Source organism: Hemitrygon akajei, chromosome 20 (genome assembly GCF_048418815.1).
Source record: "Hemitrygon akajei chromosome 20, sHemAka1.3, whole genome shotgun sequence".
NCBI classification, from domain to species: Eukaryota; Metazoa; Chordata; class Chondrichthyes; order Myliobatiformes; family Dasyatidae; genus Hemitrygon; species Hemitrygon akajei.
Genome location: NC_133143.1, coordinates 21,918,854 through 21,938,863, shown reverse-complemented (window position 1 = coordinate 21,938,863; position 20,010 = coordinate 21,918,854). Strand labels below are relative to the sequence as shown.

At 40.6% G+C, this 20,010-nt stretch overlaps 1 protein-coding gene across 2 annotated transcripts in view; it reads right to left on the bottom strand.

Annotated features, from left to right (window-relative positions):
• cap2 (cyclase associated actin cytoskeleton regulatory protein 2) overlaps nucleotides 1-20,010 on the bottom strand; it is a 197,309-nt gene that overhangs the window by 33,683 nt on the left and 143,616 nt on the right. For both annotated transcript variants that reach the window (XM_073023997.1, XM_073023996.1), the window contains exons 5-7: nucleotides 18,798-18,941; nucleotides 15,644-15,729; nucleotides 10,902-11,007 (exon numbers count right to left, since the gene is read on the bottom strand). In XM_073023997.1, the coding sequence (XP_072880098.1) occupies nucleotides 10,902-11,007; nucleotides 15,644-15,729; nucleotides 18,798-18,941 (336 nt within the window). The remainder of the gene's footprint in view (nucleotides 1-10,901; nucleotides 11,008-15,643; nucleotides 15,730-18,797; nucleotides 18,942-20,010) is intronic.

Sequence of the window (20,010 nt, the reverse complement as noted above, 5' to 3'; positions counted from 1 at the left end):
CAGTTTTTAATAAGGAGAATTACATTTATATAATAGTTTTCCATGTCCTCAGACTGGCCCAAAGCGCTCTGTCAGTAACAAGTTGCCCACTGAGGCACAGTCACTGTTTCCAAGTGTATCAGCCATTCTTCCTCAAAACCCCACAAGGAAATGAGAGACCAGTTAATTACTTCCCATGATACTGGATTGGGACAGTCATTGGTTGGATGGCCAGCAATCTTCCATCCCATTCTTTGAAGTGCTACTTCTTTTGAAGAAAAAGCAACAATATGCTCATCTCATCTGTTCTTCAGCATCTCCAGTGATGCTTCACTCTTTGAATTTTGCACTGAAACGCAACCACAGGATGTGACAAGTCAGGTAGAGAAGTTCAAATTTCGAAGTAAATTTATCAAAGTATGTGCATGCCACCATATACTACCCTAGAATCCACTCTACCTACATACAGACTCAGCCTAAAGAGCAAGGCTCCAGAGATCAAGACAACTAAGAGGTGGTCAAGGAAGGCTGAGAAATGGTTACAGGATTGCCTTGAGTCAGTGGACTGGGCCGTGTTCAAGGACTCAGCTGAGGACTTGAATGACTATACCAGGGTCAGCAGTCTTTATTAAAAAAGCTGTGGACGAGCGTGACCCCATGAAATTGTACACCGTTTTCCCCATCAGAAGCCCTAGATGAATAATGAAATCCAGAACCTGCTGAGAGCCAGATCAAAGGTATTCAAGTCGAGAGATCAAGAATGCTACAAGAGGTGCAGGTACGATCTCCAGAAAACCATCTTTGAGTGAAGTAGAGATTCCAGACTGGACTAGAATCAATGAGGGCTGCTCAACAGCTGTGGTAGGATTTGAATGTCACAACCACCTACTAAGTTAAATTTTCACAACATAGGGGACAACAGCGCTTCACTTTCAGATGAGCTCAAATGCCTTCTCTCACTCTGATCACCAGAACAGGGAGGAACCATTGCGCACCCCCATGTCTCCCAATGACCCTTTGGTCTCTGTATCTGCAGATGACGTGCGAGCTGCCTTCAAGAGAGTGAATCCAAGGAAAGCATCCAGTCTGGATGGAGTACCTGGCTGAGTACTGAAGACCTGTGCCCACCAAATGGCTGGTATATTCACAGATATCTACAACCTCTTGCTCCAGCAGTGTGTGGTGCCCACCTGCTTCAAGCAGGCTTCAATTGTACCGGTGCCCAAGAAGAGCATGGTGGCCTGCTTCAATGACTATTGCCCACTGGCACTTACATCCACAGTAATGAAGTGTTTTGAGAGGCTGGTGTTGAAGCACATCAGCTCCTGTCTGAGTGGTGACTTGGATCCGCTCCAAGACTGTGCGGCTAAGTAGAACTCCAACACCATATACAAGTTTGATGATGACACCACTGTTGTGGACGGCATCAAAGGAGGTGATGAATCAGCATACAGGAGGGAGATTGAAAACTTGGCTGAGTGGTATAATAACAACAACCTCTCACCCAGTGTCAATAAGACCAAGGAACTTATTTTAGAGTTTAGGAGATGGAAACCAGAGGTCCGTGAGCCAGTAATCATTGGAGGATCAGAAGTGGACAGGATCAATAACTTCAAATTCTGGGTGTCACCATCTCAGAGGACTGTCCTGGATCCATCATATAAATATTATTGTGAAACAAGTGGCTCTACTTCCTCAGGAGTCTGTGGAGGTTCGGCATGTCATCGAAAACCTTGACAATCTTCTGTGGATGTGTGGTGGGAAGTGTGCTGACTGGCTACATTACAGCCTGGTATGGGAACACCAATGCCTCTGAGTGGAAAATCTTATAAAAGGTTTCAGCCCAGTACATCACGTGTAAAACCCTCCCAGCCATTGAGCACATCTACATGAAACGTTGCTGTTGAAAAGCAACATCCATCATCAAAGATCCTCACCACCCAGGCAATGCTCTTTATTCACTGCTGCCATCAGGTAGAGGTGCTTCAGGACTTGCACCATCAGATTCAACAGTTACTACCCCTCAACCATCAGGCTCTTGAACAAAAGGGGATAGCTACAGTCATTTAAGGACTCTGTTATATTGTTATTTCATGTTTGTTATTTATTGCTATTCATTTATATCTGCATTTGCACAGTTTGTTTACAGTTTATAGTTCCTGATGTTTACAGTTACTGTTCTATAGATTCACAGAAAAATAATCTCAGGTTTGTATGTGGTGACATATATGGACTCTGAATATAAATTTTACTTTGAACTTTTTCACCACCCTACACTGGAGTTTACCGTGTAACACTGATGGAAGAATGGAAATACAAGAAACAGATAAGCTGACAAAAGGCTATGTAAACTATTCTGTGTTTTTCACTAAGTTGTGATTAGCTTTTAAAATCACAACTTACTGAAAAGAAGTTGTGTTTAACTTTAAAAAGCTAGATTTTAAAAGCTAGTTATCTTGTTCTGAATAACAGAAAATTATTTATATAATTTAGAAATAAATAGAAAATGACATTAGAAATAAAGGCTTCTTTACAGTTTAAAGAATCACAAATCTAAAGGCCAAACAAAAGTTCAACAATCTAAAACATTAATTTTGTTTCTCTCACAAAGCATTTGCTTTTTTTAAATCAACCTTCTTTGAGGTGTTAATTCATTGTTTTTCTTGGATGGAATCAGAGCTGCTGGTCATTTCCCATTACTTGCGCTTTTTATTGCAAATTCTGCATTTTGGGCTTTGGGAATCTTGATCTTTAAAGTCACCCCCCCCCCCCCCCCCAATCTTATTTCTTCTGTTGTCAAGTCACTGTAAAGTTTGCACCAAAGGACAGGAAGGAAAGATGCACACTTGCTCATTTTTCTATTTCTATTGTTCATGGGATTTAATGAGAATTACATCAACTGTTTGCTTTGCTAAGACAGTTGAGCAAATTCCAAATGATAAGATTCTGCACATCACCCCCAGGGGTGAGTGAGTACAAAACCAGTTGATGCTACTCGCTGCTCATTGAAAAGGTTATCTTTAGTTTTAGGAATCATGCAAATCCATTGAGAACGACGGAGCTCAGATCAGTTCAACATTCTCCTTCAAAATGTTCAAACACACACATACTACAGTACAGGAAATACTTCTAAAAGGTTCTTTAAAAATTCCAATATCTCAAAAACATTTTGTTCTGTATAGGACTAAACTTTACAGTTTTCAAATCTGTCCTGACTTCCACACAGGACACCCAAATTATGCACAAAGAAAATAACACTATTCAAAAACTTTATTACAATTCAGAGAACAAAGTATGTCATTTATTCGTGCTATTCCTATAGTTCTCAATCTGAAGTATTAAATTCTTACTGTATGTTTAAAGTCTTGAACTATGCACGCAAAAAATATTCTAAACGAGATCCAAGTAAACAAGCAAACCGAAAGAACTGGAACCTTAAATGATAAATACTAAAAGATGAATCGTTATAGCTAATGAAGCAAAACAATGAAGTGCCTTCTGGGGACAAATCTTTTCTGGAAATTGGAAAATAAGGAAGACTTACACCACAAAGAGGAAATGAGTAGATGATATACAAAAGATGATCTCAGGGAATTAAGTGAGAACTATTTAATCAAAATAGCAGCAGTCTGCATCATTGTTCTTTTACAGGTGCTGACTAACAAGCAATGCAGTTATTATTAAGAGAGAGGCCATTCAGCCCACTGGAGCCATGCCAATGGTCCCTTTGCCTCCTCTCCCTTTACGTTACACACACATATCTATATATATCTCTCGCTAGGTATAGGAAACACACACACACACACCCATCAACTTCTGTTTGACTTTATTTGCTATTAACTACTAGATAACTTACCTCAGCCACTTAAACTACCAGGTTTTCTAGGAATCCCATTGTTCAAAATTAATTCTAACCAATTTCTCTTCTGTTACATACATCAGAAGTAGTGTGGTCACTGCTGACTGTGGCCTAAAAGTGCACCATAATGTTGGGGCGCAGAGCGTCAGGGAAGAAGTGGAACACTCAAGGAAAAGTGCTTTTTATGTAAAATTATTAATAATTATCCATCTCTAGAGTGGCTCTTTGGAACAATATGGAGAAGGGAAGCCCATTACTGCAGGGCTGGATGGGGTCTAAAGTCTGAATAGGTTGGGCTGGGCTCAGTGGTGGGTATGGATCACAGCCTGGGTGAGTGTCTGCAAACAGTTTCCCTGAATATTTAGGCTTCAAATGCATTTTAGTTTGGGCCTTGTGCAGGCTAGGACGAGCTTCTGCAGCTTTTATTACTCAACCTCCAGTCAGCAAATACCCCATGCTCCCATCACTGGATGTCCCAGGCATTCATCCTAGGGAGCAAACTCCTTCACACACCCAAATACAATTACAAAAGTTTTTGACGCTGGAAAATCCTCCTCTTTTACCTCCTGCACTTGTGCAGAGAAATGCCCTGAAAACTAACAAGTAATCCCTGCCAAATCTAGAACAATGGTACCTTTGTCTCCTTATATGAAACTGATGAGCTGGGCACGCCCAATGGGCTTGACTGCTGGAAGTTTGTAAGATGGAGCTGCAGCATGGCTAGAAGCACCTCTGGTTCTGTGGGCTGAAGGGCCACTCAAGTGGAGGGAGAAATAAAATGCAGAAGACTGATAGTGTGAGGCTGACACAGGTCAGCCGTGGCTGATATAGACCATGCAACCAATATAGAGTGTGAGGCTGATACTACGGATGAGACTAGAAAATGATAAGAACTGGAAATACTCAAAATATATTGCATTAGTTGCTGAACATGCCCGTTTCCCCTTACACTTTATCTGTGATTTTCTTGTCATCCCAGGTCTGTTGGTGATCTTAATCGCAAAAGAAAATTTTTCATATTACTTCTTCTGTTGACAAGTTTGTAACAGAGAGATCTGGCCAGTTTCACGTAAGGAAGTAAAGTCAGGAATTCTGTTGGCAAACACTCCAATAACCAAGCTATTTCTTTATGCAACCTTGGGTCCAACCACCAGCTGGACTGACCTCAGGATCATTAATGGAAGCAATGAATATTGGGCCACTGGTCCAGAATCACTTGCTTTACCCAACTGCCCAAACTCAAAAATTATTCCTGCACTGTGTTCAAAAAGTATACCGACAGGAAATTTTTAAAACAATATAATCTGGGCTAATCTACATTAGACCACAGGTTTATCATCCTCATGCATTCATTGCTTACTTTTGTAGCCTTTGAAGTGAATGAAATCCACCTTTGCAGTGCTTTAGAATGGGTTCTCTCATTCTGTAGCCGACGATTCTGCTATCAAGATGAAAAGGCTGCTTTATCATGGATGTCAGGAGCCAGTCTGCAGACTTTGGTCTCTTTCGATTCATGCTACCAAACAACATTATCTACAGTGGACCAACAACACTAAACACTGGAGGAACTCAGAAGGTCAGGCAGCATCTATAAGGTCATAGGATCTTAGTCCAAATAGAGTCTTAATCTGACACATCAGTTATCCATTTCCCTCCATAAATGCCGTCTAACCTGCTTGGTTCTTCAGCAGTTTGTGTTGCTCCAGATTCCAGCATCTGCAGGATCATTTTTCTATGTTACCTGCAATGGAACCTTTTTGGTTGAACAAAGAGAAAGGACATGACGTCAATGTAAACTTTAGAAGATCACTATGGACAAATCTCTTTGAGAAAGTTCAGTCAAACAGCATACAGAATTTCATTGGAAACATATAGTATGATGTAAAGAAATGGTGTAAACTCCAAATGATGTTATGTCAAAATTATAAGTTTAGCACTTGAATAAACATGACACACTGAGGAAAGTGTAACCCACTATATTTTCCTGAAGTACATTATTGAATTTTCTATTAATGGGACATAGCTGTGTAATTACATACACTATGTAATTCCTTTCCTGTAGCTAACTGTTCTGCTCCAGACTATGCATTGAATTTAAACAGGCAAAGGGGATTTGAATCACCCCGAGATGTTTCTCAGTTAAATGGAAATGTGGACACAGCTGCTCACAACTTAAGGTATGTATATGCAACCTCTTTAAAAAAAGACTCAAGTTTGAAACAAAATATTAAAATGGGTTACCAACTGTATACTGTATAAATGAGGCTTGACAAAATGATCCCAGCTAGTTTAAATAAGGCTGACAGGCTGGATATTCTTTTTTTACAATTTCTGTCCTCTCCTCTCCCATTTTCCACAAAGAGGGACAGCTGCTAATTCAGACCAGAGCAGATCCTGGTGTAAACTAAAGCCATCCCAATGTAAACTACTACTGCCCCATAGCTCTTTAACAACCTCAACATCACACCAAAGCTAAAGATCTATGTTTGAAAAATCATTCTGGCTCCGTAAGAGACACCGCAAGGACAACAATATACTAGTGATCATAGAATAAAGTCTGGAACTTTACTAGTCTAAAAAAAGTACCCATTTATTCATAGAAGAGCTTTGCCCCATGAAACCATGCTATTTAAAGGGCCAATTGTCTACTGCATTCTTTGTTTCACTTAGATTCATGACTTTCCATGGCCTCAAGTACAACCTTACCTGCGTCTTAAGCGCTCCAGCTGTGGGAACCGGGTTCATAGTCTTCTCAAGATTCCTAGCTCAGGCTACTGCTGAGATCTTTGCTACACCTCACAGCTTGCTGGTCACTCTGCATGAGGGACATCCCCTTCAGTTCATTACCTAGGGCAGGAGACTTCATCTACTTCGCCTTTAGCCCACAGGGGAATCTCCATAAGAAGTCAAGTGAAGCTGGTAATTTGGAGCCAGCTTCCTTCATGTACCTACACAGATCTCCCTGTCAAGTTCCTGCCAAAAGCACCTGGTTGAAACCATGAACATCTTCTGCACTTTCCTTGCATAAAAAACTCAGTACTGCTCTTCAGTAGCCTGACTAAATCCCTCAAGAGTGGATAATGACATAAATGTGACAGAGTTGAAGAGTCCAAGATCCAAGGACACAGCCTTCGAATAAAGTCAAGCCAAGTCACTTTTTATTGTCATTTCGACCATAACTGCTGGTACAGTACATAGTAAAAATGAGACAACGTTTTTTCAGGACCATGGTGTTAAACATGAATCAGTAAAAAACTAGACTGAACTACATAAAAAACAGAAAAAAACTACACTAGACTACAGACCTACCCAGGACTGCATAAAGTCCACAAAACAGTGCAGGCATTACAATAAATAATAAACAAGCCAATAGGGCAGTAAGGTGTCAGTCCAGGCTCTGGGTATTGAGGAGTCTGATAGCTTGGGGGAAGAAACTGTTACATAGTCTGGTCGTGAGAGCCCAAATGCTTCGGTGCTTTTTTCCAGATGGCAGGAGGGAGAAGAGTTTGTATGAGGGGTGCGTGGGGTCCTTCATAATGCTGTTTGCTTTGCGGATGCAGCATGTAGTGTAAATGTCTGTAATAGCAGGAAGAGAAACCCCAATGATCTTCTCAGCTGACCTCACTATCCATCCTATAACACAGAGATGAGGTATTGACAAGAAGGCTGTCGAAACCAAGTGAGTTTAAGGTAGATATTGATAGATTCTTGATTGCTAAAGAGGTTAAGGGTATGTAGAGAAGGGTGGAGAATGGGCTTGAGAGTAAGAAAATCGGTCATGATTGAGTGCAGAGCAGACTCAATGGGCTGAATAGCCTAATTCTGCTTCTAAATTTTATGGTCTTAACCCGAGCAATTTGACATTCAGTCCTACCACTGCAGCATCCTCTCATTCAGTAGCGCCACCACCCTGTTGCTGGACGAGAGTAGCTTGCATCATGTTACCCCATTTAAAAGCTGCCTACAAAGACCAGCTGTACTAGGCTACAGTATGGCAACTGGGAGAATACACAATACACCATTAGGGGACACCAGGTTGAAACCATGTGTTACAGAGGGAAGCCCTATGAAGCTGTTCTGTGAACCTCCCAAATGAAGTCCATGCCCTTTGTGTGCAATTTTTACAAGTAGGGCTACAGTGACCCAGAATGACAAAAGTTAGCCATCACTGCCAACTTGTTGGTGAAAACAAGCTCTGCTTTTGCACTACTGTTGGAGTCTTTTGGTAAAGTTTTCTGATGGAACATCATAAGACCATAAGATATAGGAGCAGAATTAGCCTATTTGGCTCATCAAATCTGCTTTGTGTTCAATCATGGCTGATTTTTTTCCCCCAACCCTATTCTCCCACTTTCTCCCTGTAGTTCCTAACCCCTTACCAATCCACAATCTATCACTCTGCCTTCAATGCACCCAATGATGCCCTCCCCAGCCCTGAGTGATAACAAATTCCAGTGATTCATCACCCTCTGCCTGAAGAAATTCCTCCTCATCCCACTTTTGAAGAGACATTACTTTATTCGAAGGCTGTGTCCTCAAATCAGTGCTTGGGTAAACAAAAAATCTTATCAAAACATCAACTGTTTAATTTCATGGTAGATGTAACAACACCCAGACATGTAGACAGTATTGTTCTACTTGGCATTAACCTCATACTTTAGAAACTGTATTGTTTCTAATGGAACTGTACAGAAGATTTTGAAGTCACTGTGCGACCCAAGGTCCTTGCCATCAGCTTCGTCTACTGGCACGTGGAGGATCACAGAATGTACTGGGGTGGGGCCACAAATGTAAGCTTTTAAAAATCTGCCCCAGAAAACCGAATATACTATATTTTTGTACACGATCATGTTGCTTTCCCGGAGCAATCAAGGGCAAATGATCCAAATAATGACTGATCTCCCAGTGAGTGGGCAAGTTCCCATAAGCAGCTCACTGTCCAGTAAACAATTTCATCTCTGAAAGTGATTAATACAGCTTCTGCCACCAAGCCTGGAGTATCGGCAACTTACCATAGTATACGTACTCCCTGCTCTTCTGCAAAACTTTAATAAGCACATTCTAACTTACTCTTGTGAGGAGTCGGTGCCTGTGTATCCAAGTGCCAAGGTTCAGTGGTCATTACAAAGCCCCTGCAGCAGCAACCAACTTTTCAACCCTTAGTGCTGCCACTGCACTCCATACTATTTTACAACCCGTTTTGAATAGTGACATTCTGGAAAGTAGGATGGAGAAAAAGAAAAATCTAGGTTTTACCACTCAATGCACATTTTCATAACTAAAAGTGAAACTGATCTCTTAAAAGTGCTTCTAAGACAAACACATACATCTTCTCAACATCTGTAAAATGCCCATCTGCTTTTAAGACTCCATTTACTGTACAAGCATGGCTTTGATCTGCCATTTAAAGAATATTAAACTCTTCTAAGAAGCCCCACACTCCCCAGAGAGTTACCTTTTAATGAAATTGAGTTATGTTTCAAGCAGACTGCTCATTATTCCAGGGGCTTTGAATATTGGTGTATATTGGTGTTCTATATTGCAATTCACCCAGTTCCATGGCTTCCACATAAAGGACTGCTTTACCTCATAAAGCTCCATTAAAGAACAATCTGTGCATGTGTCGTCTCTGCATGGGTTCGATCCCCCTTCATGCATGTGAGCATGAAATCAAGCTGACAGTCCAACCTTGTACTGAGCAGTCTAGAATTTCTATTGCCCAAAGCAATGCTTCCAATTATTAAGTGAAAAATGCAATCTATAGAGTATTCCCTCTTGCCTATAACATGCATTTGTACCGTAGGCCACTGGGCACTGGCAGAGATGTCAATCAATTGAAAGTGGAATACAGATGTCAGTCTTCCAAAATTACACAATCCATACCCATCTTGAAAACTGTGCAGGCCTCAGACAACAGAACAGGCTTTTAGTAAAGATACTGTCAAACCTGGCCCCACATCCTTGAGTTGCTTGAACAAAAGAATTGACATAAATCTGAATGTCCTCAAGGTGTGGCATGGTAGCATAGCGGTTAGCACAATGCTTTACAGTACATGTGACCCAGCTCAATTCCCACCACTGTCCTGAAAGGAGTTTGTATGTTCTCCCCGTGACCGCATGGCTCTCCTCCCAGTACTCCGATTTCCTCCCACAGTCCAAAGAGTTACCGATCTGTACCTTAACCAGTCATTGTAAATTGTCCTGTGATTAGGCTAGGGTTAAGTTGAACATTGCTGGGTCAAAGGCCCTACACCGTGCTATATCTCAATAAATAATTAAATTGATCATGCAGACCAGAATAATTCATGTGCTCACCTCCTTCCATGCATTGGCTCACAGACTCCAGCCCCAACACTGGGAAATGTTCTCTCAAAGACTTTCAGAGCTGTTGCCAATGACGGGAGACCAAGCAGCAGCTAAGTGTAGGCTCTACACGTCAGAGGCTTTTGAACAATAAACTACAGTAGGCTTAAAATTGAAGATCCTACTGCACGAGGTACTTACCTAATGTAGACGTGAAAGTACTCCCCTGCCACCCTTCAATGAATTGATGACATTCTCTGTGTAGCACGAGAAGGACATTCTACCCTGGGCCTTTTGGATGAGATTACAGCAAAGATGCTGTGTTTTCCAGCAACGTCATTTCTAAGATCAACAAAGATCCTGCTGATGTCTTGGCTGGCACCAATTACCCAGTTAACATCAGTAAGACAAATTGTCTGTTCATCATCATGTTACTGCTCATGGAAATTACTGCATGCACAATTGGCTGCTATGGTTCCCACAACAGTGTCTACACTTCAAAAGCACTTTACTGGTTGTTGAGAGGTTAGTGATGTCATGAAAGGCATCAGAAAAAACAGAAGGCATGTCTTTTTAATCATGAGTCAGGGATTTGGAATTCCTTTTCATGGACTATGAGAGAAGTAGAGCCCTTGGAAATTGATTTAGGATGCTGCTTGAAATGAAAGAGCCATGCTAAAATGGAGGGGTGTAAGGAATATAGAATTGGGACAGACCTGAGGTACACCAATGAAGGCATAGATCAATTAAGGATACTTACAGCCTTATTCCATGACAGCCCAGTGGGGTGGTACTCCTTGATGTAGGCCTGAAGTTCTGTCCAGACACTGAGGAAGGATTTGACCCATTCTACATGTTTCTTGTCACTGCAGTTGAAGAAAATTTAATAGAGCAATGGAGATTAATTCACTGAGAATTTAGCCAAAGTTATTTAACTTGAAGATTGACTTTAAATGGCAGTAAACTTCCCATTTCATACCAAGCAAAATATCAGAACAATATCAGACACTAAGCATAGTTTTCAAATTGTTGGTAACCGTATGTGCCTTAAAAAGCAGAGTTTTAAAATAAGTGGACACAAGAGGGAAAACTTATGACCACTTTTAAAAACAATCTTGGCCTTTAAATGATAATGTCCAAATATAATGCTAACACTTCTAGAAATGGTGAAGGGAAAAATTTAGAAGCCAAAGTTGGTGAGTGGAAGAATCAGCAAATTAAGCTATATATATTGTGTATTCATGCATGCAGGTGCAGAAGACTTTGTCAAGAAGGCAACAAGGTTGTGTAGCATATCCAACGATGGAAAATCCTATGGGTATCATGGCTCCTTCGTAACACAGGGTTACAACTTTTGTAAAGACGACAAATGAAGAAAATGCAGGAGGTTACAGAAGAACAAAAAGTGGGTTAAGAGATGCCACATCTCTGTCACCAGAAGATTTTGCCTCATTCAAAAGAAAATTTCTCCCTTGTTGAGATAACACTAAAAATGGCAGAAGTGAGGGAAGAGAAAATGGGGAAAGACAGTAATAAGCCAAAAAATGCTGGAAACTGTTTACTGGCTAATTACCAAATCTAGAGATTAGAGAGAGGTTGTACTAGATCGAACATACTACTGCAGATATAGTTGCAAAATGACCCTTTGCTCTAGATCTATTTAAAACCAAGGACAACAGCTATTCCTAGATAACCAACTAATAAAAATAATTCTATGGTAGAATCATTTAGGCATTCAAACTTGGATATTCAAGCCAACTAGAAACCTTCATTCCTGCAAATGATAGACTGTTATTTACTAATGTCCACAGAAAAGATTCTGAAGAGCTATGGGAGGATTCAAGTGTTTGATGCCTGGGAATCCTGTTCAGAGAAAGGGGGTTAAGCACAAGTGCTGGGTTTATTATCTATTAGCAGTCACTTGGAATCAAAGATTTAGACGCGGCTGGACAATAACTGGCTATTACCTTGAATTCCTAGAGGAAGATGTTTACATTTCTTTGATCACTATTGGAGAAAATAATCAGAATATTTTCAGAATGAAGCCAACTATTTCTGCTCTCATTAAAGGATTAAGTTTTAATTTAGAAGCGTAGCGTAGAATGCACTATTCACCACAACTACTGGTACCTGGGAGTGATTTGCTCATCACACTGCTGTCAGAGGAACCTTCCCCTACCCCCCCCCACCCCACCCGCCCCGGAATAACAGGGAGGTATAATATATATTTCATGATTTTGTATTTTTGGATGCGATGAAATGGCTTTCTCATTTTAAAAGCAACAAGGAACTCAATCATCTGCACTTGAGAAGTATCAAGCTGCCCATAAATATTATTCCTGCACTGGTCGGGGTGCAAGGGGGGGATCCTGGCTACATGAAGGCATGCAGAACCATGCAAAAACACTATACAATCAGTACCCAAGTAAGAGGCCTGACCAACTTTGAGTTTATTGTCACATGCAAAGGTACACATATGCACAGATGCAGTGAGACATTTACTTGACGCAGCATCATCAACATATGGCATTAGGGGAACCAGATTCAGAACATAAGAATATAAGAAACACCAGCAGGGGTAGGCTATCTGGCCCATCTAGCCTGCTCTGCTATTCCATACGACCATGGCTGAACTGGTTTTGGACTCAGCTCCACTTTCCTGCCTATTCCCTTCAACCCGCAATATCCCTGTTTTGCAAAAAGCTTTCTGACTCTGAATTAAATATATTTATAAGGCCAGGCAGAGAATTCCACAGATACACTACTCTCTGGGAAAAGCAAATTCTCAACTCCTAAATCTATTTCCTCGAACCTTGAGGCTACATCCCCTAAATCTAGTCTCACTTACAAGTGATAAGAACTTTTCTGCCTCCATCTTACCTATTCCTTTCCCATAAAATCCTTTCTCATTCTCCTAAATTCCAGTGCATATAGTCCAAGACAACTACAATTAATTCTCTCCTTAAAGTCCAGCATAAATTAAACAAATTATATAAGAACTGTGCAAGAAATAAACAAGCTCATTGTAGCGCAGCACATATCTTTTAGTTCCTGTTGTGTGAGAATGCACTGGGTGAGTAAAGAAGGGGTCTGTTAGCCTGAGACACGAAGTCACCTTTCCACTCTGACCAGCCCTGAAATAATATCAATGGTAGTAAACCATGTTGATATTGCGTCAAATCAGGTTGCTTTCGTTTCTGCAGCTTAAAAAAAACAAGAGAATCATTTCATCTCACTCATGAAAACCATGAAACCATACATGCCACATAAAATGGAGGAGGGGAAATGTCTGTCTTGGTAATGAACTACATTGCTCAGTTCAGTATTAAACTGTGTGGTGCATTCACTGTTCAGTGAAGCCTTTTGATCTCCACAGGCTGTAAACAAAGCCACACGCGTGCACACACACACAATTAAATGCCAATGTAGAAAATGACTAAGGAATTTTTTTTAATTCCTTCCAATTACTGAAATAGGAAATTGAGACATATTCTGCTGGCTCCCTGAAACTGGTCACCAACTGCACCTGTTGTACAGGCTGTCAGTGAATGACTAATGCTCTAAAGGGACTTGTTCAGAAGGGTTCAGACAGCCGAGTTCTTAAGCACGTGTCAGATGGTGGACAGCCCAGAACGATACACAGCATTTCCTTTGTCTTAAGTACAAATGAAAAATGTAATCCACACCCTCGGCTGCATGCATAAAAAATTCACAACAAAAGAGCACTTGTATCAAGATCTTGGGCCTAAAATGATTGAGATTTGTCTACAAGCAGAATTAGGATTCACTTGGCTAACTTAGCAGTTTTGGAATCTGACTCTCAATTACATTACATTTTCAGAAATTGTAAGAAGAGTTTTTGCTTACTAAATGCTGTAAGTATAAGAGAAACAAGAAAGCAATCCCATTTAATTACTCTACCAGGATATGAAAACATCTAAAAACATTTCTTGTAAACCTAACATTTAACATCTCTCCCTAACTGCCCTTGAGAAAGTGCTGTAGTCCCCAGATGTGGATGTACAACCAGTTCCATCAGGGAAAGAGTCCCAGGTTTTTGACATGGCAAAGTGCAGTGTTTGATGGGGAACTGCAAATTCACACCTTTCTGTGCATCTACTGCTCTCGCCTTTCTTGGCAGATTTGGATGCTGCTGCTGCTGATGTCATGTTGTTTTACTACACTGCCTCTTGTAATTGGTACACATATTGCAGCTATGGTGTGCCAACCAACAGGAGTGCTTTGCCCTGACTGGTATTTAATTTCTTTGAGCAGAGCTGCACATCCAGGCAAGTGTAGTTTCTCTTTCACTCTCTTATATCGTATCTTATAGACTGCACAAAGGGTTTGAGAAGTCATGGGATGCAGCTTAGCAGTTTTTAGTATTAGTCAGGTTAACTTTTCATTCAATTTGCCCATCCAAGATGTCAATGGGAGGGGATTCAACTCTCTAAGTTAAGGCTGAAAACCTAACATGTTCACAGGCTGATTTTACTAAGTCACCTGGGCACGGGGTGTCTTTGTCATCTCTGGGTTCAGTGCCTAAGTCAATGTTAGGTGATGTCTGATACTATCCTTATAATCGCAGTTGACAGATATAATTAGCATGGTGAACAAATTTAGTAGGTGGAAAAAAAAGTTACCACAATTATGGGAGTCTGGAGTCTGGGACACAATCAGTTGACAAAGTGGGGTTTCTCCCCACAAAAATGTCATTCAGTTGTAACAATTCATTTGTTTCAAAGCCAGCAAAACTTATGGATTACTTCCCCATTTCCGATTTAGTAAATTTAACTTACTAACCGGCAACATAATCACAAGACTGCCATTTAATTAAAATACTGGAAACACTGCCAGTTATGCAATGCAAATGGAAGTAAAACAAAGTTAGCATCTGAGAAAAGGATGTGGCAACGGAAACATACTTTCCATTGATGCTGTCTGAACTGCTGAACAGTTCCAACATTTTTTCCTTTAGTTTTTGACTCTCAAACTTATTCTGCTTTCATTTTATTTGTTTGTTTGTCTTTAACCTTATTGGTTGAAAATGAAGGGGAATCAGCATCTCATGAGGAACCTCTGCCTCAGCACAAGTTGTAACCAGTCTTGCAACTTCAGTTACTTATTGACCAGTGAATCTGAGGGTGAGGGTGAGGGTGAAGGTTAGGATTTCTCATCCATGGCAAAAAGGAAGGAGGTAGTTACCCGAAATTGGGTTTCCTTACAGACTTACAAGTTGAGTGCAGGTGGAATTTGAGGCTACTGGCCAAGATCCGAGGGAAGCACTAATGTATTGATCTCTAAATGTTATCTTTCAAGCTCTTGTAACAGACACAGTACTGATCGAAACTAATCACTCAATACTGAATTGCACTTAATTTGTTTTCAAAATATTTCGCTGTATTGGAATTCATTCCTAATTTTAAGCCTTGCAGAACATGCAAACAGCAGATTTAAACAGAGTGCACCGTTTGGACGGAAGGGTGAAGAAGGAAAACTTACATGTCCTTAAACTCCTTCAATACTCTGTTAGTATAGAAGGTGGCAGCATCATTCATCTCCTTAACAAAAGGACCTGGCTTAGGGGTCTAAGCCCACGATGAAACAGCAAAGCATCGGAAGAAGAGGGATGCAGAGAAAAGAGGAAGTTAGAAAGGGAAAACACATTAGACTCTATTTATCAATACCACCCAGTTAAACAGCGAGCAAGGCAGATGCCACAAATCCCTGGTAGATTGTTCAAGAACATTAGGTGGCCATTTGACAGATCCAGCAAAAGCCAGCTCTTAAAAAGACTAACCAATCAAGCACTAAACCCAGAGTGAGATCCTTTAGCGATATAATCACCAAAAAATGCGATAAGATTAAAAACCTACTCCAAATTGTTAGGAGTCCACAAGTCTATCAGAACAAATAAAAATATTGGGGTATTCAATAGGTACATTTAATGTCAAAAATGTATACAACATCCATACTGAAGAACTTCCTTACATCCTAGAATTCCTGAAATTACAATACTAATTGCTAACAGTTACATCACTTAGTTCCCAAGTCTCCGTGGCATGACCACAACTAGCTTCAGAAATGGCTAATCTTATGGAGATGGTAAAAAAATATGCAGCAGCAGCAGCCTGGAGCAAGGCTGGAAGCTGAGAGTTACTATGGCATACACAGGCAAAGCAGTACAGGGATGCGTAAGGCAGTACAGGAGATTACAGAAAGTCACACAGGCCTTACTGAGAAACAAAAGCAAGAAAACAATGTGGGCTCACTAGCCTCAGGGGAAAATGTACAACCTGGTTGTGAGTAAGGGCTTATTTACAGGTTGGTATGGTTGAAAATTGCACAGGAGATAAATAATTGATGTTATACTACTTCTACCAGAGATTAATGCCAGAAAAATTTGCCTAGCAAATGAAAACACTGCCTAAAAGAGTGGAATCCAATTTCCTAGCGGGTGCTCAAACACCCAGAAATGGTCACAATATAACTGCACTCTGGGTTAAGTTTTTTTTTAACTTCAAAACATTAAACAGAAAATATTTTTTAAAAAGGACCTTCGCCACCAAGGCCATGCTCTCTTCTCGCTGCTGCCATCAGGAAGGTGGTACAGGAGTCTCAGGACTCTCTCCACCAGGTTCAGGAACAGTTATTACCCCTCAGCCATCAGGCTCTTGAAACAGTGCAGATAACCACTCAATTTCACTCACCTCAGCACTGAGCTGTTCCCACAGTCTATGGACTCACTTTCAAGGATTCTTTATCTCATGTTCTCGATATTTATTGTTTATTTATTTATTATTATTTCTTATTTTACTTTGTATTTGCAGTTTGTTTTCTTTTGCACATTGGTTGTTCACCTGTTCTGTTGAGTGCGGTCTTTCATTGATTCTATCATGCTTCTTGGATTTACTGAGTATGCCTGCAAGGAAATGAATCTCAGGGTTGTACATGGTGTTGTTTATGTACTTTGAACCATTTTTGGAATAGTGCAAAGGAATTTTATATGGTAATCCCTGCCATGTTTTCACCATTCCCTCTCTGAAGTGGAATGCTCTGTCCTCAGCAAAGGCCTTATCATTCTAACATGTCGGTTCATAGCTTCCTGCTTTAATGAGGCCAATCTCAGGGTGGATGGGCAACATCTCATATTCTGTCTCGGTAGCCTCTAACCTGATGGCAAGAACATAGATTTCTCTTTCCAGTATTATTTTCTTTCTTTTCCACTCCCTTTCCGTCTTCTATTTCCCACCCTGGCCTCTTGCCTCTTCTCGACACCCGCCGATCTCCTCCCCCTGATGGCCCCACTTCCTCCCTTTCACCCATAGTCCACCCTCCTCTCCGATCAGATTCCTTCTTCTCCAGCCCTTTACCTGGCTTCACTTATCACCTTCTGGCTTGTCCTCCTTTCCCCCCCCCCCCCCCAAGTCTCTCCCCACCTTTTTATCCTGGTGTCTTCCCCCTTGCTATCCATCCTGATAGTGTCTTGGCCCTAAACATCTACTGTTTATTAATTTCCACAGATGCTCCTCCAGCATTTTGTGTGTGTTGTACGATAACCTAACTGCATATCCAATCTCTGAAATTACTTATTTGCCATTAAGCTAAAAACTTGTCAACAACAATACCTTAATTTGACTGTTTGTTTGCATGTCTACAAATTCCAGAACTTTGTGCTAACATCTGTGTCCCATAAACTCACTTTTCTGCTTCTGGGGCTGATAACTCCATAAATGAAAATTTTGTCTGAAAATTAGGAGTACGGAGAACATTATAATATTAGTAAGTGTGCTTTTGTGTCTTTGTTTGGTGTACAGCGTCCCAACAGCAATACTGTATACACATACTTCAACCCAACTTGTCCTTGCTGATCAAGATGCCCACTAAACTAGCCCCATTTGGCCCACATCCCTCTCCATGAATCCACTCCAAGTTGTTTGCCAGTGTTTCTCAGGCCATGAATCCCATTAATTTTCAAGCTGCTTATGCTGACTGTGGCTCAGCTTTATCTGTCAACGAGCCAGGTTGTAAAAACAGGCTACACTAAACCTCTAACCTCACAATGCTCAGGCAGATCCTGCCAACATGCAAGAATCTAAAGCAAAAATAAAACTAAACACACTTTGCAGTACAGATTATTAAACTGAAAATTGCCCACACTGAGCAAACTTAAACTTGACTCTGAAGCTAGCCCAACAGATAATGTCAATTAAATTTAGTAAACGATTCATAACAGAGGTGGGCGATTCGAGCAAATACTCAGATTCGCCACCATTGAATGGCACAGCTGTCTAAAGAGGTGAATAGCCAGTTCTATTTGCTATGCATGCAGGATTATAAACAATAGTCATCACAAACAATTCTCATGCTTTTTTTTTTGGTGATCTAATCTCTATATTCCGGATTATCTGAACAACTTTAGCTTTGTTACTTTAAGTTTAAAAACTAACTGAGTTTCAATTGCATATTCTGGTAAATTTGCTGCAAATTATATATTAAAAAAAGCATTGAAAGCTTCTGTACAGTCTGTGTGCAGTTTAATCACTAATCAAGTGGAGCTTGAGATTGCTACTGTTTGTCAGGGAGGAACTGGAAGCCATTGAATAGCACCATCTGACAGAGCAGTATTCATTCAATAGTAAATCTGTCTACTTACCACTGCAACCCAGCCCAATGCTGCAATGCTTTCACTAACAGCTGACAGGTGGTTGAACAGCTTGCTACCACGGTTCTTCTCCCGAAAGTCCTGAATCTCCTGCATTTTATCAGACATGGGCTTGAGGAGCACACTCATCTCATTCTAGGGAAGAGAACGTTCAGTGGAGAAAAGAAAATCATTAGATACAATGGACCTAATAATAACACCACACCTCGAGCAATGTTTACAGCCAACAACCGCTCTTACAAATCCTTGACTGCTCCTCTTCAATAGTTTACTGTACAATCAATTGTTAATCCTAGTGGATTGTTGCCACATCCTCGACAACAAACTCAAGCAGACTCACAAAACATACTTTGTTCAGTCACTTTGTGGCAATTCTGCGAATTACTTTGCCCTAAGTGTTCATCTCAACAAAACACAGAAGCATGCCATCACAGGCGTCAAATAAATAATTTGAGTTTAAAAACAGAATGCACTTCAAGTGGGAGATAATGCTTGTTTCCTCAGACATCATCATTCTGCTTTGTCTTTGCTAAATTATTGATCTGTTGCATACATCAGAGCTGGAGTCATCTGGTATGAGTGAAAACATCAATGATCCAGTAAGGTTACAGGCCTGTCAGAAAGAAAGAAAACATGACCTTGTGAGAAGGCCTAGTGACAATCATGAACTAATTCTTGCCCCCACACAATGCACTCTGAATCTTTGCATCCTCTATTCTTTTAAGGAACTACTGATTTAGGAGTCTGCTGTCAACACCCACCCATCACATAACTGTTGTTTAACATTTGTAACTCTCTCACTGTGTTTGTACACAAACTTGTCTCATTAGCCAGCTCTGCTAACAGCCACATGACTCAATGGTGTGAAGGCTACCTTTCATAAACATTATACGTCTAGGGTCTGATGATTTGGGGTTCAACTAAACAGGAACATCATAATGTTCTGATTAAAGAAATCTCAATTTGAGCGAAAGCTGTGTAAATGCTGCCTAAATAGAACTGTTGGTTGGCCAGAAATAACAGAAAACATAAAAATTATAAAGTATATTTACAAATTTCAGCTGAATCAAACAATTCATAGGAAAAATAAAAGAGCCCATTAGAAGTAAACCAGGTCTGGCTGGAGGGGAAAAATATCCTGGCCAGGAGGTTTGCTGGTTCTACTCGAGAGGGTTTAAACTAGGTTGGCGGGGAAAGGGAACCA